Here is a 19,414-nt window from a genome sequence, read left to right as displayed (position 1 = left end):
CCTGCGTACATTTTTCCTCAGCCGCAGGGAGTTTATATATTTTATATTGTCGGTTTAAGTCGTCGACACATTGACCATTCTGGTCGACAACAAAGACAACACACGGCGTTGAGCCACCAAATTAAAAATGGGAAAAACAAACAACAATATCAATCATGACCCATAAAGATCAGTGCCTTTCAGTAAGTGGCTTCAGGATGCAGAGATTATGCCAACAATTCATCAGGAAACATCAGAAAAAAAAAATGGCACGGATGAACAGGAATTCAGAAACATTTTCTTTCTTTCTTTTTCTTTCATTTCCAGTCAAAGGAGTTTGGAGTGATGAAAAATAGTGTGCTCTCTGAGACACAAAACATCACGGCATCGCTTACGTTCATATACTGTATAAATGGGATCCAAAGGGCTTCGGTATTTTTATACTTGACTTAAAATGCAACTGCAGCTAAGAAACACAGGTACTTCTTAGTCATGCCCTGCTGTGTTCGTCTTGCCCTCTGAAGTGCCCAGTTAAATAGGGGGTGTGAGGGGGAGGGAATTATTCAACACTCCCTGCTAATTCCTGATCAGGTTAATGATGAAGCAAACCGGCTCTGACTTGAACTCTATTCCAATTGTTCTAATCAGCAGGCCGTTTTCGCTGAGCGTGGCTTTTGTGATCGACGTTGGGGAGGGTGACGGGTAGAGGGGGGGGACTTTGCATGTTAACGTTGTTGTTTGCGTAATCCTCCTCCTGGGGCAGCTTTATAAAAAGCCACACTGAGATTCAGGAAAACACTCTCGACTTTTGTTCTGGTCTGAGACAGAAAAAAAGGTACGTTGGAGATTTAAACTCGAGTCAGTGTTGGAGGGCTGTTTACCATTGCTTGGATTATTGTAGTAAATGCTGTCCATTCTTTTGTCTCTTCAGAGCCAAAATGAAACTGTACCTTGCAGTGGCCGTGTTGCTGCTGGCCTTCGTGGCCTACACAGGCAAGTTGTCCCAAATCGTGTGATGCTGCGGATTCCCAGCATATCCTGTGCCTAAATATGTTTTTTACCTGCAGATGCCCAGGGTGTTGAAGAGAGATTTGACGAAATCCGCCAGCAGTTTGCTGAAATGGGCCAAACTTTTGTAGAGAAGGCAAAGAGCGGCTTCCAGCAAGTTCAGGACAGCCAAATCCCTGAAAAAGTCAGGTGTGTCCCATTGTCCGACACAATGCGCCCTGGGACTTGTCTTCTCTAACAAACCCTCTCTCTGCCACAGAAACTTCTTCCAGGAATATTATGAGAAAATGGTAGCCAAAGTCCAGGGGCAGTAGACGTCTACAAGCATCTCCCCTCACCCGGACTGAGAAGAATTTAATCTAAACAGAAAAATATCATTTTATATATCTGCTTTTGAAATCCATGTCTGGTATGTTCAATGTGGGTAAAACTGCTGTGGTGTGACACTTCATTTTGACACGCATATTAATTTGGTATACCAAATAAATAAGTAAACAAAAGTCTGTGTCATGAATTTGTACAATATCAATGAACAGAAAGCTAAAAAATCATATTCATTATTTAATGGGCGATTGTTGATGGAAATGCTGAGAACATTAAGTTGGCGTGAAAGTACCTTGACCTGCTGTGGAACCTCATCATGCCACCGGATCTACAATTGATTATCAGTGTCAATAGTGCCAAAGGGCGGGTGGCCACATGGCAGCTGTCCGGCATGTTTCACAACGACGGGGCTAAAGTCATGTTTTATTTCTGTTTAATGATCCACCGGATGTTCTCTTACACCGAGGTCGGTTTCTGTGAAGAACATGAGATGACAGGATTAAAATACAAAATGTTGAACTCAGATGCTGCTGACGTTTGACATGCATTTGAAATTACACTACAACTATGGCTGACGAAACATTTGAGGTATTCTTGGTCTAGAGAGCGGATGGAGAACAACACCTCATGAATTCATACCGTGTTAAACAAAAAAGTTCCCATATTCTCACTGAAGGCTTCAAGATGAACTCATTTGCTTTTTGCTCCTATTTTGCTAGCAGCTCCAACTAGTTTTAAATTGAATTGAAAAAAAAAGATCTATAAGCATCTAAGGTAAAGGATCCTCCTATCCCCCCATCACCAGAGAGGCCGTCCAGAACATCCAGACATCATATACAGAAAACTTCCAGCTATTGAAAAACATGCAAGGACTTGACAACAAACTACAAATTGAACACAGTCATCTTTGTGTGTTACAATGTGGACGTGTGGGTCACTTCAAACCAGTGTTTGTTGTGCCAACTCTATGGTTTCATAGTTCCTGCGGGCCACATAAAACGGTGCGACGGGTGGCATTCTTCCCCTGGGCCTCGAGTTTGACACATTCATCACAATGTGTCAGAATCAGTTTTGCCATATTTACCACATATTTCTCAATGGAGAGTTTCTATTGCTTCAAGTAGGAGGATTTGTTCGAAAATGCTATACTAGTAGAGTACAAGAGTGTAAAAAAATACCATTACATTTCAGAAAAACAAACATTTTAGTGCTTAAAAACACTATCCAAATCAACCTGTATCTACTGATGGTGACGTACGTGACAGATAAAACATGAAGGTTCTGTGACCCTCAAGAGTTAAAGTTTCATATTTGTGAACTCAAGGCAGAGAGAATGTGGGTCAGCATCTGCGATCAGCAGGGAGCCGGAAGAGCTGGTATGCCATGTTTGCTATGAGAACATTGATGTCGAAGGGAATTGACATTCAGTATTAAAGGAAGGAGACCATTCGTGTTGAACGTCCAAACCTCTGGTTCACTTTGGATTTTAAGTGTAGACATGCCTGTGCGTTTCTACCATTACAGTGGCTTGCCGTTGAGCAAGTTGGGTTTTTAACTTCTTTCATCAAATGTGAATGATTTGGCGGTGAACTCTGCCCACATGACCTCCATTCCCCCCTGATAGTGTTTATCTAATGGACCCTCTGAGACTTTGACTGGCCTGTATACATATCAGCTGCTGCCAAATGGGAGATAAAGAGGAACAAGATCCCTGATCCAAAGTGCACCTGGACTGTCAACTCAGCTAATGTTGATCTTCAGCTGTGATCAAAAGTTCATTTGCCACAGTAAAGAAAAAATGCACTTTTCTCAAATTCTACCAAATCGCTGTGAGATTCCAAGAAACCAGGTGAGCGGAAAATAATATCTGTGAGTATTAAGACAACAGCTCATCATTTTGAGGATTTGTGTCCACCTACAAAGAATTTTGTCGGTTATATGAATGATTAAACAGACAATGCAAGAGCTTGTAAACTCAACCCTTCGACCTTGGCAGAAAGCAGGGATTCAAATAAACAGATCCAAAGGATAAAAAAGTGTGGATTTTTTTCAACGACACACTTTATTTTGACTTAAATATCCTTCAGATCACCTGTTCGCACGTGAAGCAGGGCCAACGGCGGATTGTAGGAATTCAGGTTGGTATTTATCAACATTAAACCTACCCAACTTTTACTTTGACCGTCCTGAGATGTAGATTACAATTCTGTGCCTGGACTACCGTTTCATGTGCGGCTTTCCATCCATTGGTTGCTCTCAGCTCCTCTGAGTTTGGGCCAGTGAAGGCAGCAGTCGGTGAAAGGAGTCCAAGGGGGGCTTTCACACCAGGGATCCCACCTTGAGTGAAAGTCAATTTTGCTCAAAACAACAAGACTTATGAACTGGGCTGCGGACCTGTGCCACCTGGAGGGCGGCGCTTGCCTGGCAGGCCTCACTCAAGATGCATCCCCATCCTTCTCTCAGTGCAGAGGAGCAGTATTCTACTAAAAGCTTCCTACCTAGTCTGTAGTGGGACAGTGCTACCACATTGTCCCCTATGGCCTTTTTTATCTCCTCAAAACCTGGGACATAAGGTATATCGTGGATTAACTGGTAAATGGCTCAACTCCACCTCTGCCCTCACTTTTGACGTGATGACGCTCCCCCACTTCTCTTGAGAAGGTTAAACAAGGACAAGGCATCCCACCAATGTCTGAGTGAGCACACCTGCAAACTGCACTGGTGATGGTTGGCGATCCAGGGATACCCAGGAATGTCCTGGTTCCTAATCCTCGCCAGATTCATCACAGGAAACAGGTGTGGTATCACGTAGACCTGGAAGACCAACCAAAGAACAGGCAGATGAACAATACCTTCTCCAAGTTGAAAAAAAACAAAACAACACACAACCTTAGGATCCATAAATGATCCTGTTGAAGGAGTGTAACGCTCTTTCAGTGTTCCACCACCCTGACCAAGAAGTCCTATAGTGTAAGGTTCCTCTTCCGTCCTCTTTTGGGCACTTCCACAATCTACCATAATACAAAGATGCATTAGTGACGTGGTGGAACTTGCCTCAGGTGAGAGTGTGTTGTGAGCAGTGGTTTGCCTTGTCATGGAATGGTGACCTATCCAGGGCGTCCCAAGTCTTCACCCTGCAGTAGTGATGTTTGATCCAATACTGAGTCATATTCAGGCTGGTATCGACGATACAGATACCTATATGTATCATAGCTTCCTTAAGAATGCAAAGATGAGTGAATTGTTTATGTATTTGTTTACTCTGAAAAAAATGTATTTACTCTTGAAAAGACTCTCTCTGCATGTACAGAAGTGGCAGTAATTCCCAGGTATCTCACTTTTTAATTATGGGACTACTCAGCACTGAATTCTTAATGTTATTACGGTCAAACTATCTCCAAAAAGGGGGTACAAACAATTCATACACCGGCAACTCAAAACTGAAATTGCTAGTAAAATATTTAAGCAAATAATGCCGCAGTTCAGTTAAGATAAATTATTAATTCAAGTTATATATATATTAATTTAACAGTTAATTCCACAGTTTAAGTTAGGTTGAAAATAATAATACAACATTTGGTAGCCAAACTTATTTTTTTATTCATCTTGTCCAGTACATTTTTCATCAAGGCTGTTTTATAGTCATTACGCTGTATAATTTAAAATCTGCTTTACGTGGTGAACGACCTAGGAATCCTTACATGAACTGATCGAGATTATTTCAGCGATACGCATGCTATTACTTTATTATTCTCTTTTATAATATATTATTATTTAAATTATTGATCACTTTACTTGACCTGGATATTGCCTGCCTGCAGCATGGAATGACTCCGCCAGAGACGTCTGTCTTGACCTGTCAGCCGCACCTGAAGCGGACGCTGAAAACTCCTTCTTCCTCAACCTCATCGATGCATAGTACCGGACTGTGTGGTCTAACCCCAAGGGTTTCACTATGTTTGTTGTGTTGCCACATCTTGTTGTTTTTCGTCACACACAGCGTCTTAGTTGTTTGTGGTGCTGAAGTAGCCCCACACACGGCGGCGCGGGGCAGCGTGCTTCGGCTACTCTTGTGCATAACGGGCGGAAGAAAAGTAGTTCCCACCAACCGGGTGTCCAGACAGAATCTCAAAACTTTACTTACTTTTTGTCGTGTTCCTGTTAAGGATTTATATTACCTCAAATTACTTAAGTATCGAAAGTATCTATGTTTTGGTTTGAGAATCGATTTTAGAGAGTCAAGATCCAGTATCGGAGGTATCGATATTTCAGGATCGATCCCTCCAGAACGAAAAGGGTCCTTTCACCAACATTTTAAGGAGAGAATGTTGACCATTTCTTGACATAAGCCTGCGAATTAGTGGAAATGAGGTCAAAGGTCGAAGTACTGAGTCTAGACTCTTCGGTCTGATGACCTTTCCTGATTCTGAGGGCCAAAATGCAGCAGAGTCAGTCTTATCGTTACGAAACGTCAACCCCCTGCAATTTTCATGGATCCCCGGCTCAAATGGGGACATTCTTATTGTTCATGTGCTTTATGCTTGAAGAGTGTCGCCATAGAAGGTGAACATATTGCATAATGGAAAAAGACGTTTCTCCACGTATCGTATTCCAAGTGAATATCACGTACGGTGGACTTTGTTTGAATATGTGTGTGTGTGTGTGTGTATGTACAGGCGCGCATGTGTACATGCGTGGGTGTGTGTGTGTCTGAGTGGGCTCATCAGATGACGTTTGTTTGCAGTCCCCCCTTATATCCTTCCGTCCAGATGTGAGCTCGCAGTCACAGACACTTGGTCCACCGAGTTGACTGTCAGTTCTGGGTTCTGCACATCCGACACAACTGCAGGTAATGACACAGAGAAAAATTAGCTTGGAATTATGGTCACACTCCGGACAATGCAGGCTGGAAGAGAGCTCAGCTTGCGTTCAGATTTACCTTCTTGTCTTGGCTCATTTTTTTGATTCTCCTCTTTGCAGAGATGAACGCAAAACTAGCTGTGGCCCTCATTCTTACTCTGCAGGGTGAGTTTAAGAATTCTATCTTATAAAATGGACAAGGCCCAGATCAGTATGTCGAAAATAGCTCTAGATGTAGGTCTTTTTTTATGTGTGTGTGTGTGCATTTAAATGGGATTTTGGTGGGATTACTGTTCAGATTACCCTTTCTCTTAGTTTGTCTGTCTGAAGCAGATTGAACAAAATGAAGAAATAAATGAGGACTCCTACAATTTCACGATTATTGTCATGAAATTCAGGGGTTTAAAAGACTGCTGCTCAAACACTCTCAACATGTCAACCTCCTCCACATCTCATCTCTGTAGTCTCTTTGAGCCTGTGTGAAGTTCCACCACCGAGTCCGGAGTTGGTTCTCAAATACAATGACCTCAAAGCTACATTCTTCCGGAGGCTGAGCAACCTTATCCAAAGGGCTCAGCACTCCCCAGCGGCGCAGACACAAGAGGGCCAACAGGCCATGACTTTAGCCAAGTCAGCAGCGCAGGATCCCAAAGCCATGGCTGTTGCCAAGGTTGCCACGTGAGTGCTAACAATTTTTTTTCCAACGAAAACAAAAAGCTTCTAAAGCACTCGTAACTCTTTTCTGTCCTTGCAGAGCACTGGCTGCAGAAATGGAGCCTCACATGGAGGTGGCCCGTAACAAGGCGCTGGGTGTGTACGAAGCATACATCCGCCCGGTGGCAAAGGACCACGTGGAAGAGTTCATCAAGAACATGAAAGCCATGCTGGACAGGGTCATGCCTGCTCACTAAGGTCAAGCAAGCTCGGACAAAAGGATGATAGAAGAAAGTAGACAACCCTAGAGAACACTGAGAAGAGCAATGCACAACTCTGTTGCTTCCTTTGCTCAGAAAGGAAACAAAGTCCAATGCAATCCACATCAAGTATGCAAGAAATGTGCATGTACAGTATTATCGTTTGATAAGATAATCATAGTTTTGGGTCTACGCTTGTGTGTGTATGTGTATGTGAGTGTGGTCAATAAAAGGAAGTGAAAAATCAATGGAGTTGGTTCATGTGCTTCGTGTGGAACTGATTTAACATCGAAGATTAGAAGTCGTTTTGAGGTTTTTGCAGGATGAAACTTGACAACTGGACAGTGAAGCTGGAAGACGCAGAAAGAGTACCTCATCTTGACCCTGTCCACACAGAGATGTTTGGTTGGTACTAGGTACACAAGTTCTAAGTTGAACAGGCCTTTTATCTGGCATCTTCAGTCACCGCATCGGATCCGTTTTGAAATCCGAAAGAACATTTTGCAGTAGTACATCTGTGCAGTTGATCCTCAGCTTTGTGAAAACGATGACTTCACTTCCCCTTTGGTCTAGTCACTCTCCCCAAAAGTTGTCACTTCACAGCAATGACAGTGGACCACAGGGTGGGGCGTATTAGGCAACAGCTGTTGAGCACATAGCAAATATATACGGAAAATTCCAATTCTTAAGTCTGTAAGTCGCGGGTGCAGTGGTGCTGTGTGTGCCGGAGAAAGGTCAGTGCTTTTGAAAACAGGGTCCAGCATCGAAGCTGACTCATGAAACCAATTCTGCAATGTTCAGAACTTGAATCATGAGCTCCTCACATCTTTTACTCACATTAAAGTGCTCAAAATGCACTGTTTTCACCCGCATGTCTACAACTGGTCTCAGCTGCTGCGGTACTGCGCAGAGAGCGTAAGGTAAATAAAACGCCTGTGATTTCATCGGTTTGGTGTGATGAGGCTCAATATTTTGGCAGCATGACGCTCTTTAGCCTATAAAAATCCACATATTATCAGCAGGTTTCAGACCACAAGAAAAAAAAAAACATGGCTTAAATTTTGGAAATTACGGTTACCTTCAGTGAAGCTTCTGTTAAACTGAACAGAAACAATCTTAATATTTCAAGCAAATATTTATTTTCTTGAACCACAGTTCACGCTGCATGTAACACTTGATCTGCTAAAAAAGCGGTAGTGAAAACTTTCCACGTTCCCTTTATGATGCTGCAACTAATACTGCTGCCAAGTGGTGCGTGCCATGGGGTGTCTTTGTCATGGCTCCGCTTCCTGGCTCTGAGTCCTGGTTTTGCTTTTTTCCTTCTGTTCCTTTGGCACACGGCTGGAGCCGATTAACCCCTGATGAACTTGATTACATAAACACCTGGGCTCCAGCAACGTGTGCCAGATCGTTGCTTCTTGTTTGCCACATTGTTTCCTGTCAGTGCTTCTAGTTGCTGTGAGTCGCTTGCTGGTTCCCATGAGTTCGCCTATTTGTCTCCCGTTTCCTGAGTTTTTTGGACTCCTCGTTTTCCCGGTGGTAACTCCCGATTCTCATGGCTCTCCTTTGTTCGGTTTCTCGTTCTGTGTGCTAGCTAGCTCATTCAACTCCTGGTTCTCATTGTTTCGGTCTCTCATGTTAGCTAGCTCATTTAACTCCTGGTTCTCCTTGTTTCGGTCCCCTCATTCTGTCAGCCAGCTTATTTTGGATTTTTCTGTGGTGCCTGAGTTTAGTGTTTGTTTCTTTGTGCTTCCGTGTGCTCCCTGGTTTCCTTTGTAGTTTATTCTCGGTTTCATTTGTGATTTAAGTTTGTTTTCTCCCGGTTCGGTGAAGCTTTCGGTTTGGACTTTTTACTCATGTTTGTGCACTTCTGTTAGTTTGGTTACTCTGTTTTTTCATTCTGTGTTTGCTCTGTTTCTCCCGGTTCGGTGACGCTTTCTGTTGAGTTTCTGTTTGTTTAATTATTAAATATTATTTCTTACTTGCTCCTGCCTCATTGTAACTTTCACCATTTGCGATTGGGTCCCACTTCACGTCCTCAATACGTGGCCTTTAACTACACGTTCCTCGCAATGTGACATCCCAGTTCCACGTCCCTTGACTCGTTACAGTCTTCTTCATTTGTTGCTATACACTTACAGCATTTACTACAGGCCTAGCATACTGTATGTACCGCATTGTTTTTGGCAGTTTTCAGTGGATTGAGGTGAACGTCTGAAATGGCTCCATTTATAATAGAGCATTGTTTTGAAACTGACAGATAAAAAGCTATGCAACTTTGTGTACAACTTGTTTACCACTTTGGCAGGGCACTGATCGATGTACACTGAAATATTTGGTCAGAAGTAAAAAAAAAAAAATAAAGGTTTCTTTACAGAAGTGAAGCACAAATGTAACGTAAACTAGATTACTAGCAAGTACTCTGTCTGATATATCCAACCCAATTCTTCCACCGTTTCTCCTCTCAATGTGCTAAAACCATAGGGCCTCCCAAACTTTGTCTCCTATGTCCTCCATGAGCTCAGACAAGCTCATTTCTGATGATGTCCTTCCAGTCACTCCCCATCACAAACTTTTCAAGGGGATTCGGTCAACATCTATGGGTACAGTGGTACCTCGGTTCTCGACCACAATCCGTTTCAGACGGCCGTTTGAAAAGCGATTTGTTCCAAATCTCAATCGATTTTTTTCCCATTAGAATTAATGGAAAAAGAGAGAATGCGTTCCAAGCCTTAAAATAGTCTTTTGTAGGAGTGAATGTAGAGTGTCTGCTGCAGGTGCGCTGTTCCTCTGTGTGTGGCCGCTGCATGTGGGAGGGGTTGCCGAGTGAGAGACGTCTCTCCAGAAGTGAAGAGGTGCCCGGTGCGTGTCCAGCTCTGAATGTGCGCTTCTGTGCAGTTTGGCTGTGACAAAGTCATAAACCAAGTCACGCTCTGTCCCAGACTCGCCTCATCCCTGTCCCAGCTCCAGCCCACAACAGGACATCAAACCCTGGAGTGAGCTCCAGCCTCGGAGGTGTGGAGAGCGAGCACCTCCCCTGTGACACTCTACCACGGTCCAGTGTGGAGACAGGAAAGGTTTTACACCTCAATATGAAGAAAAAACAGTAAATGTAGCTAACGGGACACGTCTGCATACAGAGGCTGCGTTATACACAATAACAAAGCGCGTCGTGGGTCAGCTGATCGGTCTGTGCACGTTATGTTTTTTCGGGCTTTTTTCGGTGGTGTTCGAGTTCTGGATTTTAGTTCAAAATCAGAAGCAAAAAACAAGAATTTTTGGTTCGAACTGCAATTTGTTCAAAGTCCGGGACGTACAAAAAGCGAGGTACCACTGTATTAGCAAGATTTAAATTCACAATAGTGAAGCAGACAAAAGTCTATCGCCTAAAAAAACAATTGTCTTGAATACTGTGTCTAGTGCAGGTGTGGAGAGACACTTCAGACAAGTCAGTGGAGAAGGTGGGTGGTAGGTATTATGATCTGTTGCATTGCAAGATGGAACATAATAAAGTTTGCATCGTCAACTTCACCTACTTACCATTCTTTTTGAAAGCCTGTGTGTGTGTTGGTGTGTGTGGGCTCATCAGATGACGTATGCCAGCAGTCCCCCCTTAAATCCTTCTGTCCAGATGTGAGGTCGCAGTTACAGACACTTCGTTCACAGAGTCACTTGAGGGTTCTGCACATCTGACACGACTGAAGGTAATAACAAAAATAAAACATTCATTCAAATTATACTTTGGACATTGGACTGTACATGCTGGATCTGAACTCATCCGGACTCATGCATAAAATGTGTTTCTGATTTCTCTATTTTTTCTTTGCAGAGATGAATGCAAAATTAGTTCTGGCCCTGATTCTTACTCTGCAGGGTAAGTAATTTTTGTATGAATTTTGTATAAAATGATAGTTTCTCAATCGGTTTGTCTAGAATGTTACAGTTTCGTTTCTTTTTTTTTTAAATCATTGCTGAAGAAAGCTGATGCTGTGAATAAGACCCTAGAAGTTTTTGCTGTTGTCATGAAAGTCACAGACTATTTCAGCATTCGTCTGATGTCTGTAGTGTCCGCGAGCCTGTGTGACATTCCGGAGCCGAGTCCGGAGCTGGTCCAAAAATATAATGAGCTCAGCTCGACATTCTCCCGGAGGCTTGAAAGGCTCTTCTACAAGGTTGCGAACTCCCCAGCAGCGAAGAGCGCTGTCACTGATGCAGAGTTTAAAGAGATCCTGGATTATCTCAGCTCATTCAGAAAAAGGAATGACGTCCAGGCCGCCGCCAGGGTTGTACAGTGAGTACAGTCTCTCTCTTTTTTTTTTAAAGAGAGCCTAATAAAGCCTCAGACGTACTAATCTCTCACTTTCCCCCTCAGAGCGTTGACTGATGAAACCATGCCTCAGGTGAAAAATGTCCGTAATGGAGCGCTGGGCGTGTACGGCAAGTACATCCGTCCAGTTGCCAAGACGCACGTTGAGGAGTTTATCAGTGTCATGAAAGTCATCCTGGACAAGATCATGCCCGCTGACTAAGGTCAAACTAGATGACTTCACATAGTAGACAACTTCTAGTGAACACAAAAGAGCGATGCAAGAAACTGTTCCTTCCTTTTTCTGAAAACCACCAGCACATCTATTGTTGTTACATGAGCTACGTATAGGTTTGTGTCAACATGTGGGTGTGTGTTCAATAAAAGTAGGTAAAAATCACTGGAGTCTGTTCATGGAGTGAGTGTGGAGCCAAACCTGATGGGACTGCTCAGTCTGGTTTTGCTCGACTTTGTGGTAGTATTCAGTGAAGTTTTCCTGGATGAAAATAAAACACTTTGTTCTCACTAAAGCATTTTTTCAAATGTAAGACTTTCACACACGTTTCACTTTACTTACTTTAACTGGCAGAATGGCACCAGCAAATGCATGTCCTGAAGCAACCTTGTGCCTGAATGACAAATGTTTTTGTGAGGATGGGTGACTTTCCATCATCTGATTTTTAAGATCACACGTTCAGGATGAGTGTGTACCATGTGGGACACTCCTGAAACCATCCCATTTGAACACTGCTCAAGGCAGTGCTGAGCTTTTTGCCTCTTCAGGTCACCCAACTTTCCAACCGGAAACCATGAAGCACACGTCTCCAACCCTTTGCAACATTTTTACTTATTTATTTATTCATTTTGAAGCTAGTAATTTGGTCCGTCCTTCTGTGTTAAATTGTAAACTATCTTGTGCTCACAAATGGCATCTACGTAACTCGGCACCTAATATTTTTAGTACATTTAACATTGAAAATAAATCATATCTTGCTTTCCTTTTTGCGCATTATGCTTGTCTTAGAATATTGCATCCCCTTATCTTTAGCACTATTTTAATTTCACAGCGCTTCCTTTTTTAACATACTATATATATATATATATATATATATATATATATATATATATATATATATATATATATATATATATATATTTATGCTGCTTAAAACGTTACTTTACAACATCAAGTTTAGATGCTATTCTGTCCCTCTTGAGGTGATTTCTCAAACTTCTTCGATGTTGATGATGTCGACAGTTGTTAGTTTTCATACGTCCCTACCAGCAAATACATTTGAATGGAAACATCTCGCTGAAAAACTGTTAGAAACCATATGTGTCATAAAATCCTTCAGTTTGCTCGCTCGGGAATTCATTAAATTAGAGAGGTAAACAAACAAGAAGTTTCATCGCAACGTCCATTTTTTGGCTGCTGTGAAAGAGCAGTGCTGCCACCTTGTGATCCAACTGCAATTTAGCTTTTTTTAAATCAGCTATTGTAAGTGGTGTGTGTTAGTGCCCTAATTTCTGCGTCCATATTATCACGCCATCGTCATAAATCCATAAGATAAGTTCTGCTCCCTGTCACAAAGTGGACTCAGTGTTGTCTCAATGGGCGTTTACTGTGATACAGAAACAGAGTGAATCTTATCTTCCTCACCTAAATATTTCACAAGTTGAAAGGGCCCGATGACGTGTTCAACACAATCTTGACACGGCCTCGTGCTATCGGGACTTAGGACTGTTGTGATGTGTCTCGAACGCATCACCAACATTATGCAATTGCTGCAAACGTGTCAAAGCCAAACAACCGATTTAAGTGAAATGGCTGGCAGCAAGGAATCCACAGCCACAAGGTTATAATTCAATCACTCCGAAGAGACTGGATTCACTGTCGTTTTCATCCAAAAAAAGTCAAAGAAAAAACACCCACTCTCCTGTTTATCACGGCACAGAGTGCACTTTGGCTCCCTGAGCGACAAGTCAACACGATCACACATCTATATAAAGAGTCTTTGACCATTGGAGCCTCTTAGTCAGTGTTCTTCATCACAGTGATTTGTGGAGGAAAACACACAAGTGAGTACGACTACGTTTGTGTTCATTTTTGGACGCCGTTTTTCTAGGAAAACATTCGATGTTTCATTGTTATCCACAGGTCTGGGTCAGCATGAATAAACTTCTGGTCATCACGGTGCTGGTCGCCCTCCTCGCCATCAGTAAGTACAGAAACTAAAGTTTGACATCCGATGTTTGGAGAGGAACAAGGAGAAACCGCAGCTGCCTGCTCACAGATGCAGAAAGTTTCCGACTGGTGAGGCAGGCTGAGGAGGAGGTGCCGGGACCCCTGGCCAGGCTCACAAACGCCTTCAAGTCCACCTACTCGAATGCTGTTGACACAGTCAGCGGCTACGTGGAGAGCATCAAGGGACTGAAACTGGAAGAGAAGGCAAAGTAGGTCCCCTTAAGATCAGTGACCTATCCGTCATGCAGACAGCCGCAGCCATTCTTACAATACAATACAAGCTAGTATCTGCAGTAACCTTGACAACATCTATGTTATTTACTAAATAAGAATAAGTGTAGTTGACATGAACCAATGCGCAACACACAGTCAAATGATTGAATCTGAAATAGATTCCTCTCTTTTTCCTCGCAGGAATTTTTACACTGACACCACCACAGTCCTGGGGACCTATGCCGGAATATTTCAGGACCAGATGTATCACATTGTCTACGCACAGCAATAAACGTTTTGTCGCTAACCCAGATTCATTTTCATTTTTCACATCAAACATATTTTTATACTAAAAATATATCAATTAACCTCAGTATATTTTGGAACTGTGGAGGAAAACAGATGATCATGAGAAGGCCTCAGATTTAAACCCACAACCTTCATGCTGTAAGACAGTGCAGCACAGATTCAAAACGCTAAAGCATCATGCGGAAAAAAGGCAACAGTCCATTTTCTTTCTTTCTTTTCCCGGTCATCAAAAGGCCAGCAGGTTTTACATGGAGGTGCAGCGTTGCCAATAAACCATAAGTTTGAGCCTCATGGGAGAAACAAAGCTTCAAACCCAATCCCACACCACAGAAAAAAATCAGTTTACAACAGTTGAAGCAATGTTTATTGACAATGCCTGAATGACTGGATCAACCATTAACAAAGAGGTCCTCACTGGCTGCTTCTGTGTGTTTTGTTCGCCCCATTATCAACAAGCTGTGAACTAGATCACGAAATAAAAAGAACTTTATTCAAATAAATTTACATTACAGAAGAAAAAGAAAGCCGTTTATAAAATTCAAAGCTATTAATATTCAGCCAGACAAATGCCCCCGACCCTCTGAAAGTGGATCTGTGACCCACTTTTGGGCTCCACCAGCTGATTTTGAATTGACCAGTATGGAGGGTCAAGGGCCTGTATTCAGATTCACACCCACGACCTCCCACTCCTTTGTTGGCACTGACAATGGTTTCATGAAACTGTGCCCTGATTTTCACAGCTCTGTAGGTGGCGCCCTCGGTTAAAAAGTTTTTCAAAGCCTGAGATTTTAGAGCAGGCACCTACTATCAGTACATTCATCATCAATCTGCAGAAGCACATAGGTGTGTTTGGACTTTTGTAGAATTGTGAAGTAGCAATGAACAAACAGCAAGCAGCAAGGTGATGCTGAAACTCTGCTGAAACTCTGGGATGGAAGCTTTGTCACAAGACGAAGGGAATGTTTGAGAATGAGTTCGAAGGGAATTTGAAGAGTTTTCTAACTTTGAACTATGAAATTCGGAAACATCTACTTGAGGAATGATGCTGCTTCCGACCTTTCATTCCAAAAAAAAAATAAATCAAACAACACCATCAGCGTGTTTTAACATTGTACCACTCCAATGTTGAACTCCCTTATCTGTGCCTGTCGTGGCTCTAATGGTGCATGACAGACAGCTCATGTGAGCACAGTTACACAGTCTTGGCCTTAACGTCTTTTCCAGCTTCAGCGATGTGTCTGACAAAAAATAAAATAGCAGAGCTAAATAGACTTCCTAAGGAATCAGTGGCACACTGGAGAGGGGAGAAGGCATCCATCCAATGTTTTAACCAATTCACTGGCAGTACGAGCAGTTAAACTAAAGATGTCCGAACTTTTCTCTGCCCACCTGGGAACAGAAAAACAATCTCTCCAGGATGTCCAGGGTCTACTTAGGGCCTTGCTCCTGCTGGACATGCAGTTGGAACATAGATCAACCTGAAAGTCTTCTGCCACAGTAAGATGGACTGATGCAACATCCTTGTGAATAAAGCCATTCCATCGATACCAAACCCCCAAGACACTGGGGATCCTCAAGGACTCCTTCACAAGCCAGTAGCAGAGGTACGATTTTGAGGGGTGTCATGATAAAGACCTTCCCCAACCTGGTTTGGCCAACAACTCTGGTGAAGCACAAGCCTCACCAGTCACATGAGTTGTTGTCAGAACTAACATTCAAGATAGCGCTGGGTGACCAGCTGTGTGTGGCAGGAGCTCTGTACCTCCTTTTCCCACTTTTCCTGTTTGCTATTGCACATAAGCGCTTTTCATTGTTTCATTGTTCATAGCGCGTGAGGAACTTACACACGAGAAGCACTCGTGTGCTGCTCTTCGCGCACAAACCTGATGTGCCTGCGGCGATACAGAGAAAAAGACGAGGCTGCAGAGGTGGATGAAAGAAGCAGAGGACTTACATTGTACACGACGCCTGATATTATACATGTTCAGAACACCCCACCCCATGTTGTGCCACTATATTGCACATTTGTATATTTGTAAATATGTTGTGATGACTACATGTAAGATGACCTGTTTGCACTCATCAGGTTTATTTATTTATACCTAAGAGCTCTGTGAACGGTGAATTTCTCCTCTGTGAGATCAATAGAGTCTATCTTATCTTAACTTGCCTTTGTGAATCGTGCCTTCTGCACCCTGACCACAGGATGACTTTCCAAGACCCTTACAGATTATGGATCAGTGATGCCCGATTTTGTGACGTGAACTTAAAATATCTGTCTATATCTGTGATATCTGTGCAGCGTTCACGCATAAGTCATTTTAATCGGCCTGAGCAACTCGAAATGAAGGTGTCAGAGCTCCTTAATTTCAAAGACGGCTTGCTCGATTGCTTGCTAGAAAAAAACGTGTGATGGATGGATCAATGAAGGACAGGAGAAACATCTGCTTTTGGATCAGCTGTCACCTCGGAATCCGACGCCAAATGAAGGAAAGTAAAGGACAAATTCTGTATGCATTGAAGGTGAGAGTTGTCTTTTTTGAATTGGCACCACAGCTGAACTTTAAACACGTAGTCGGGGATCTGTTTTCAGTGGTTAACAACAAGGAGTTTGTTTCGTTTTCTTTGGGTTTTTTTTTTCAGATTCAGGTTCGAAAAACAACAGAAATGTTTTAAGTGTGGCTGGAAGAAACCCAGTGTAGTGCAGCCAAGCAAAATACAATACGGAAAAAAGTGAAAAATGTGACGAAAAGCGTGAAAAATTGTGAGGGACTGCAAACTGATCAGTGTTTCTCTGGTCTTTATCCGAGTCTAAGCCAAATCACTGTTGTTTTCAAGCACACACACGGGAAACTGCAGCGTTAGAAGATGCACTTCCCCCCGTTCAGCGTGATGTTGTGGCGAGCGATCACATTGAGAACCTTGGTGAAGCGGTCGGACGTTGCACCACTATATCATCCAGGTACGTGACCACCCCGGGGATGCCAGTGAAGATGGTGGTCATGATTTTTTGGAAACAGCTGGGAGCAGAGCTGAGGCCAAAGGGCATGCGAGTGTACCTAAAAACCCCCATGTGGGTCACGAAGGCAGTGAGGTTGCGGCTCTCTGGGTGAAGAGGGACTTGCAGGTAGCCCTGCCGGAGGTCAAGTTTAGAGAAGACCGTGGAACCATAAAACCTGGCTGAGAGCTCCCCCATTGTGGGCAGCGGATATTTATCGGGAATAACTGCCTTGTTTACCTGTCTGAGGTCGTTGCAGGGCAGCAAACCACCCATCCTCTTCTTCGCAATGACCAGGTTGGAGACCCACGGAGAAGCGTCCACCCGCTCAATGATGCCAGCGTCCAAAAGCTTGTTAAGCTCAACCGTGACGTCATCGTGCAGGGCGAGAGGCAGCCGTCGCAGAGGCTGGATGACACGGGCCATCTTTGGGTCGATGAGCAGCTGGAGGTCGAAAGCTGTGATGCAACCTATTCCTGCAAACAGGGATGGCCAGCGGTGCACAGAGGGCGCGGCCACAGTCAGTATGGTGGTGCCGAGGTTATACTTGATCGAGAAGCCGCAGTGTCCAGATGTAGTGATAAGCTGACACCAACCAGCTCCACAGTGCACCACTTGAATGACTTGGTGGTGGAGCTCACTGAGTGGATGGTTGGTGGTTTATCAGTGGCTGGCGGAGAGCGGCACACTCTTGAAAAATGGTTCAGCCTACCGCAGCTTTGGCACCGCTGCCCCGTGGCCGAGCAGCCGGGTGCTCGTGTGGAATGAGACGGTGGGCCGCAGTTTGCGCATTTGCCGGCGTGTTGTGGCGCCGTGGCCTCCCGCAACGTTCACCTCGAACTCGTCGGGAGGAGAACGCTCGGGGACAGAGTTGTTTGGGGCGACAGTTTGAGCCAGCGCAGGTGTGAGAGGGGAAAATGAGTCCGAAGCTGTCAGCTGAGACGTCAACCGAGCAGCCGATTCGAGCTAGTGTCAAGTCATCTGATGACGTAAACAGCTTTTCCCGCAGCTGGGGGTTCGTCATGTGTTCCGCCAGTTGATCCCAAATCATTTCTTCCTCCAAAGTCTCGCATTTACACAACATAGTGATGAACGGACTCACCCGGTCCCTGTTTGCACTGACGTGGAGCAGCAAAATGTCCGGACAGCAAGGTTATCAAACTTCAGTTATCAAACTTCGGTGCGGGTTCGGTGCGAGAGTTCCGAAAATCCACTGTCCTTCGCTGCCTAGGCTGTGGATTAGCATCGCTCGTAGCTGTGAATCGCTAGCATCTGCTAGCCCAATAGCCTCGATACACATCTGAAATGAGTCGAACCAGCAGGGCCACAGTACCAGCGGTTCGCCAGGTAAGGGAAGGAAGGGAGCCAATGGTGCAAACGGGAGCTTTAAGAAGATGTTATTTATATTTGAACTTGATGCGAAATGTTATTACTCTTTAAAAGTTCCCACTATAATGTAAAAATGACAGAACAAAGCCAGCATTTCTCCAGAATCTCTCGCTGCTCGCTCCAGACTAAAGACACCACCCATTGCTGTCCTACCCCCAATTCAATGACCTCCTCCTACCCCTCCCCAACAAGACGTCCCTGCAGGGTGGAGACAAGCTCAAGGGCAGAGCAACACCGACCTGTCAAAACAGACCTGTCCAGATGCTCTGCCAAACGGGTGCAGAAATGCATGAAGCAGTCAAGGAGTGGCCTTCTCCAGAACGTGGACACTGTCATGGCATTTTGCAGGGCCTGGCGTCCAACAGCGGCCGATTTACACAACCTTTGAAACCACCATCTGAAATCAGAAGGGTTCGCTCTCATCGCCAATAAGGTCACCATTCCAGGTTCTGAAAATCTCAGAGCATTGACTGCCAACTGGAAAAGCGACAATCCCTGGGAACTGTGGGTCATAGTGTGAAGATACTCATTGTTTAAAGTGTTTTTTGTTTATTGCGGTTTATGCGTATGTACTTGATTTCAGCAAGAACAGCAGTATTGTGGGTCTGGGGAACTTGCAGGGACAAGGCAGGGAGGTGCAAGTGTACAGGTCCGCCACAGGGGGGAGGCGACAGTGTGGGTCGCTTTGAGCCAATCCCTTGCCAGATAAATAAATGTCAGCAAAGTGGTTGCACCGAGCGTGGACGACAACTTGACCTGGTCTGTGTTTGTTCTGTATTACAGGTAAGCAGTGGGTATGTGAGCGATTGATAGAGGGGGTCAGCGATGCGGGGAGTTTGGCCTGCATCAAAATGTGGTGGGTTTATTAC

At 44.0% G+C, this 19,414-nt stretch overlaps 2 protein-coding genes across 2 annotated transcripts; both read left to right on the top strand.

Moving 5' to 3' along the window:
- Nucleotides 1-702: 702 nt before the first annotated feature.
- Nucleotides 703-1,487, top strand: LOC128768393 (apolipoprotein C-I-like). Its single transcript, XM_053881251.1, has 4 exons — nucleotides 703-814; nucleotides 911-972; nucleotides 1,047-1,176; nucleotides 1,247-1,487. The coding sequence occupies exons 2-4, from the start codon at nucleotides 918-920 to the stop codon at nucleotides 1,299-1,301; spliced, it is 240 nt and encodes a 79-aa protein (XP_053737226.1). The 5' UTR covers nucleotides 703-814; nucleotides 911-917; the 3' UTR covers nucleotides 1,302-1,487.
- An 11,876-nt stretch (nucleotides 1,488-13,363) lies between these two features.
- Nucleotides 13,364-14,156, top strand: apoc2 (apolipoprotein C-II). Its single transcript, XM_053881327.1, has 4 exons — nucleotides 13,364-13,470; nucleotides 13,550-13,610; nucleotides 13,686-13,845; nucleotides 14,051-14,156. The coding sequence occupies exons 2-4, from the start codon at nucleotides 13,562-13,564 to the stop codon at nucleotides 14,139-14,141; spliced, it is 300 nt and encodes a 99-aa protein (XP_053737302.1). The 5' UTR covers nucleotides 13,364-13,470; nucleotides 13,550-13,561; the 3' UTR covers nucleotides 14,142-14,156.
- Nucleotides 14,157-19,414: the final 5,258 nt, after the last annotated feature.

Source organism: Synchiropus splendidus, chromosome 12 (genome assembly GCF_027744825.2).
Source record: "Synchiropus splendidus isolate RoL2022-P1 chromosome 12, RoL_Sspl_1.0, whole genome shotgun sequence".
Lineage (NCBI taxonomy): Eukaryota > Metazoa > Chordata > Actinopteri > Syngnathiformes > Callionymidae > Synchiropus > Synchiropus splendidus.
The sequence above is the reverse complement of the archived record's forward strand: the minus strand, read 5'-3'. Positions and strand labels throughout refer to the sequence as shown.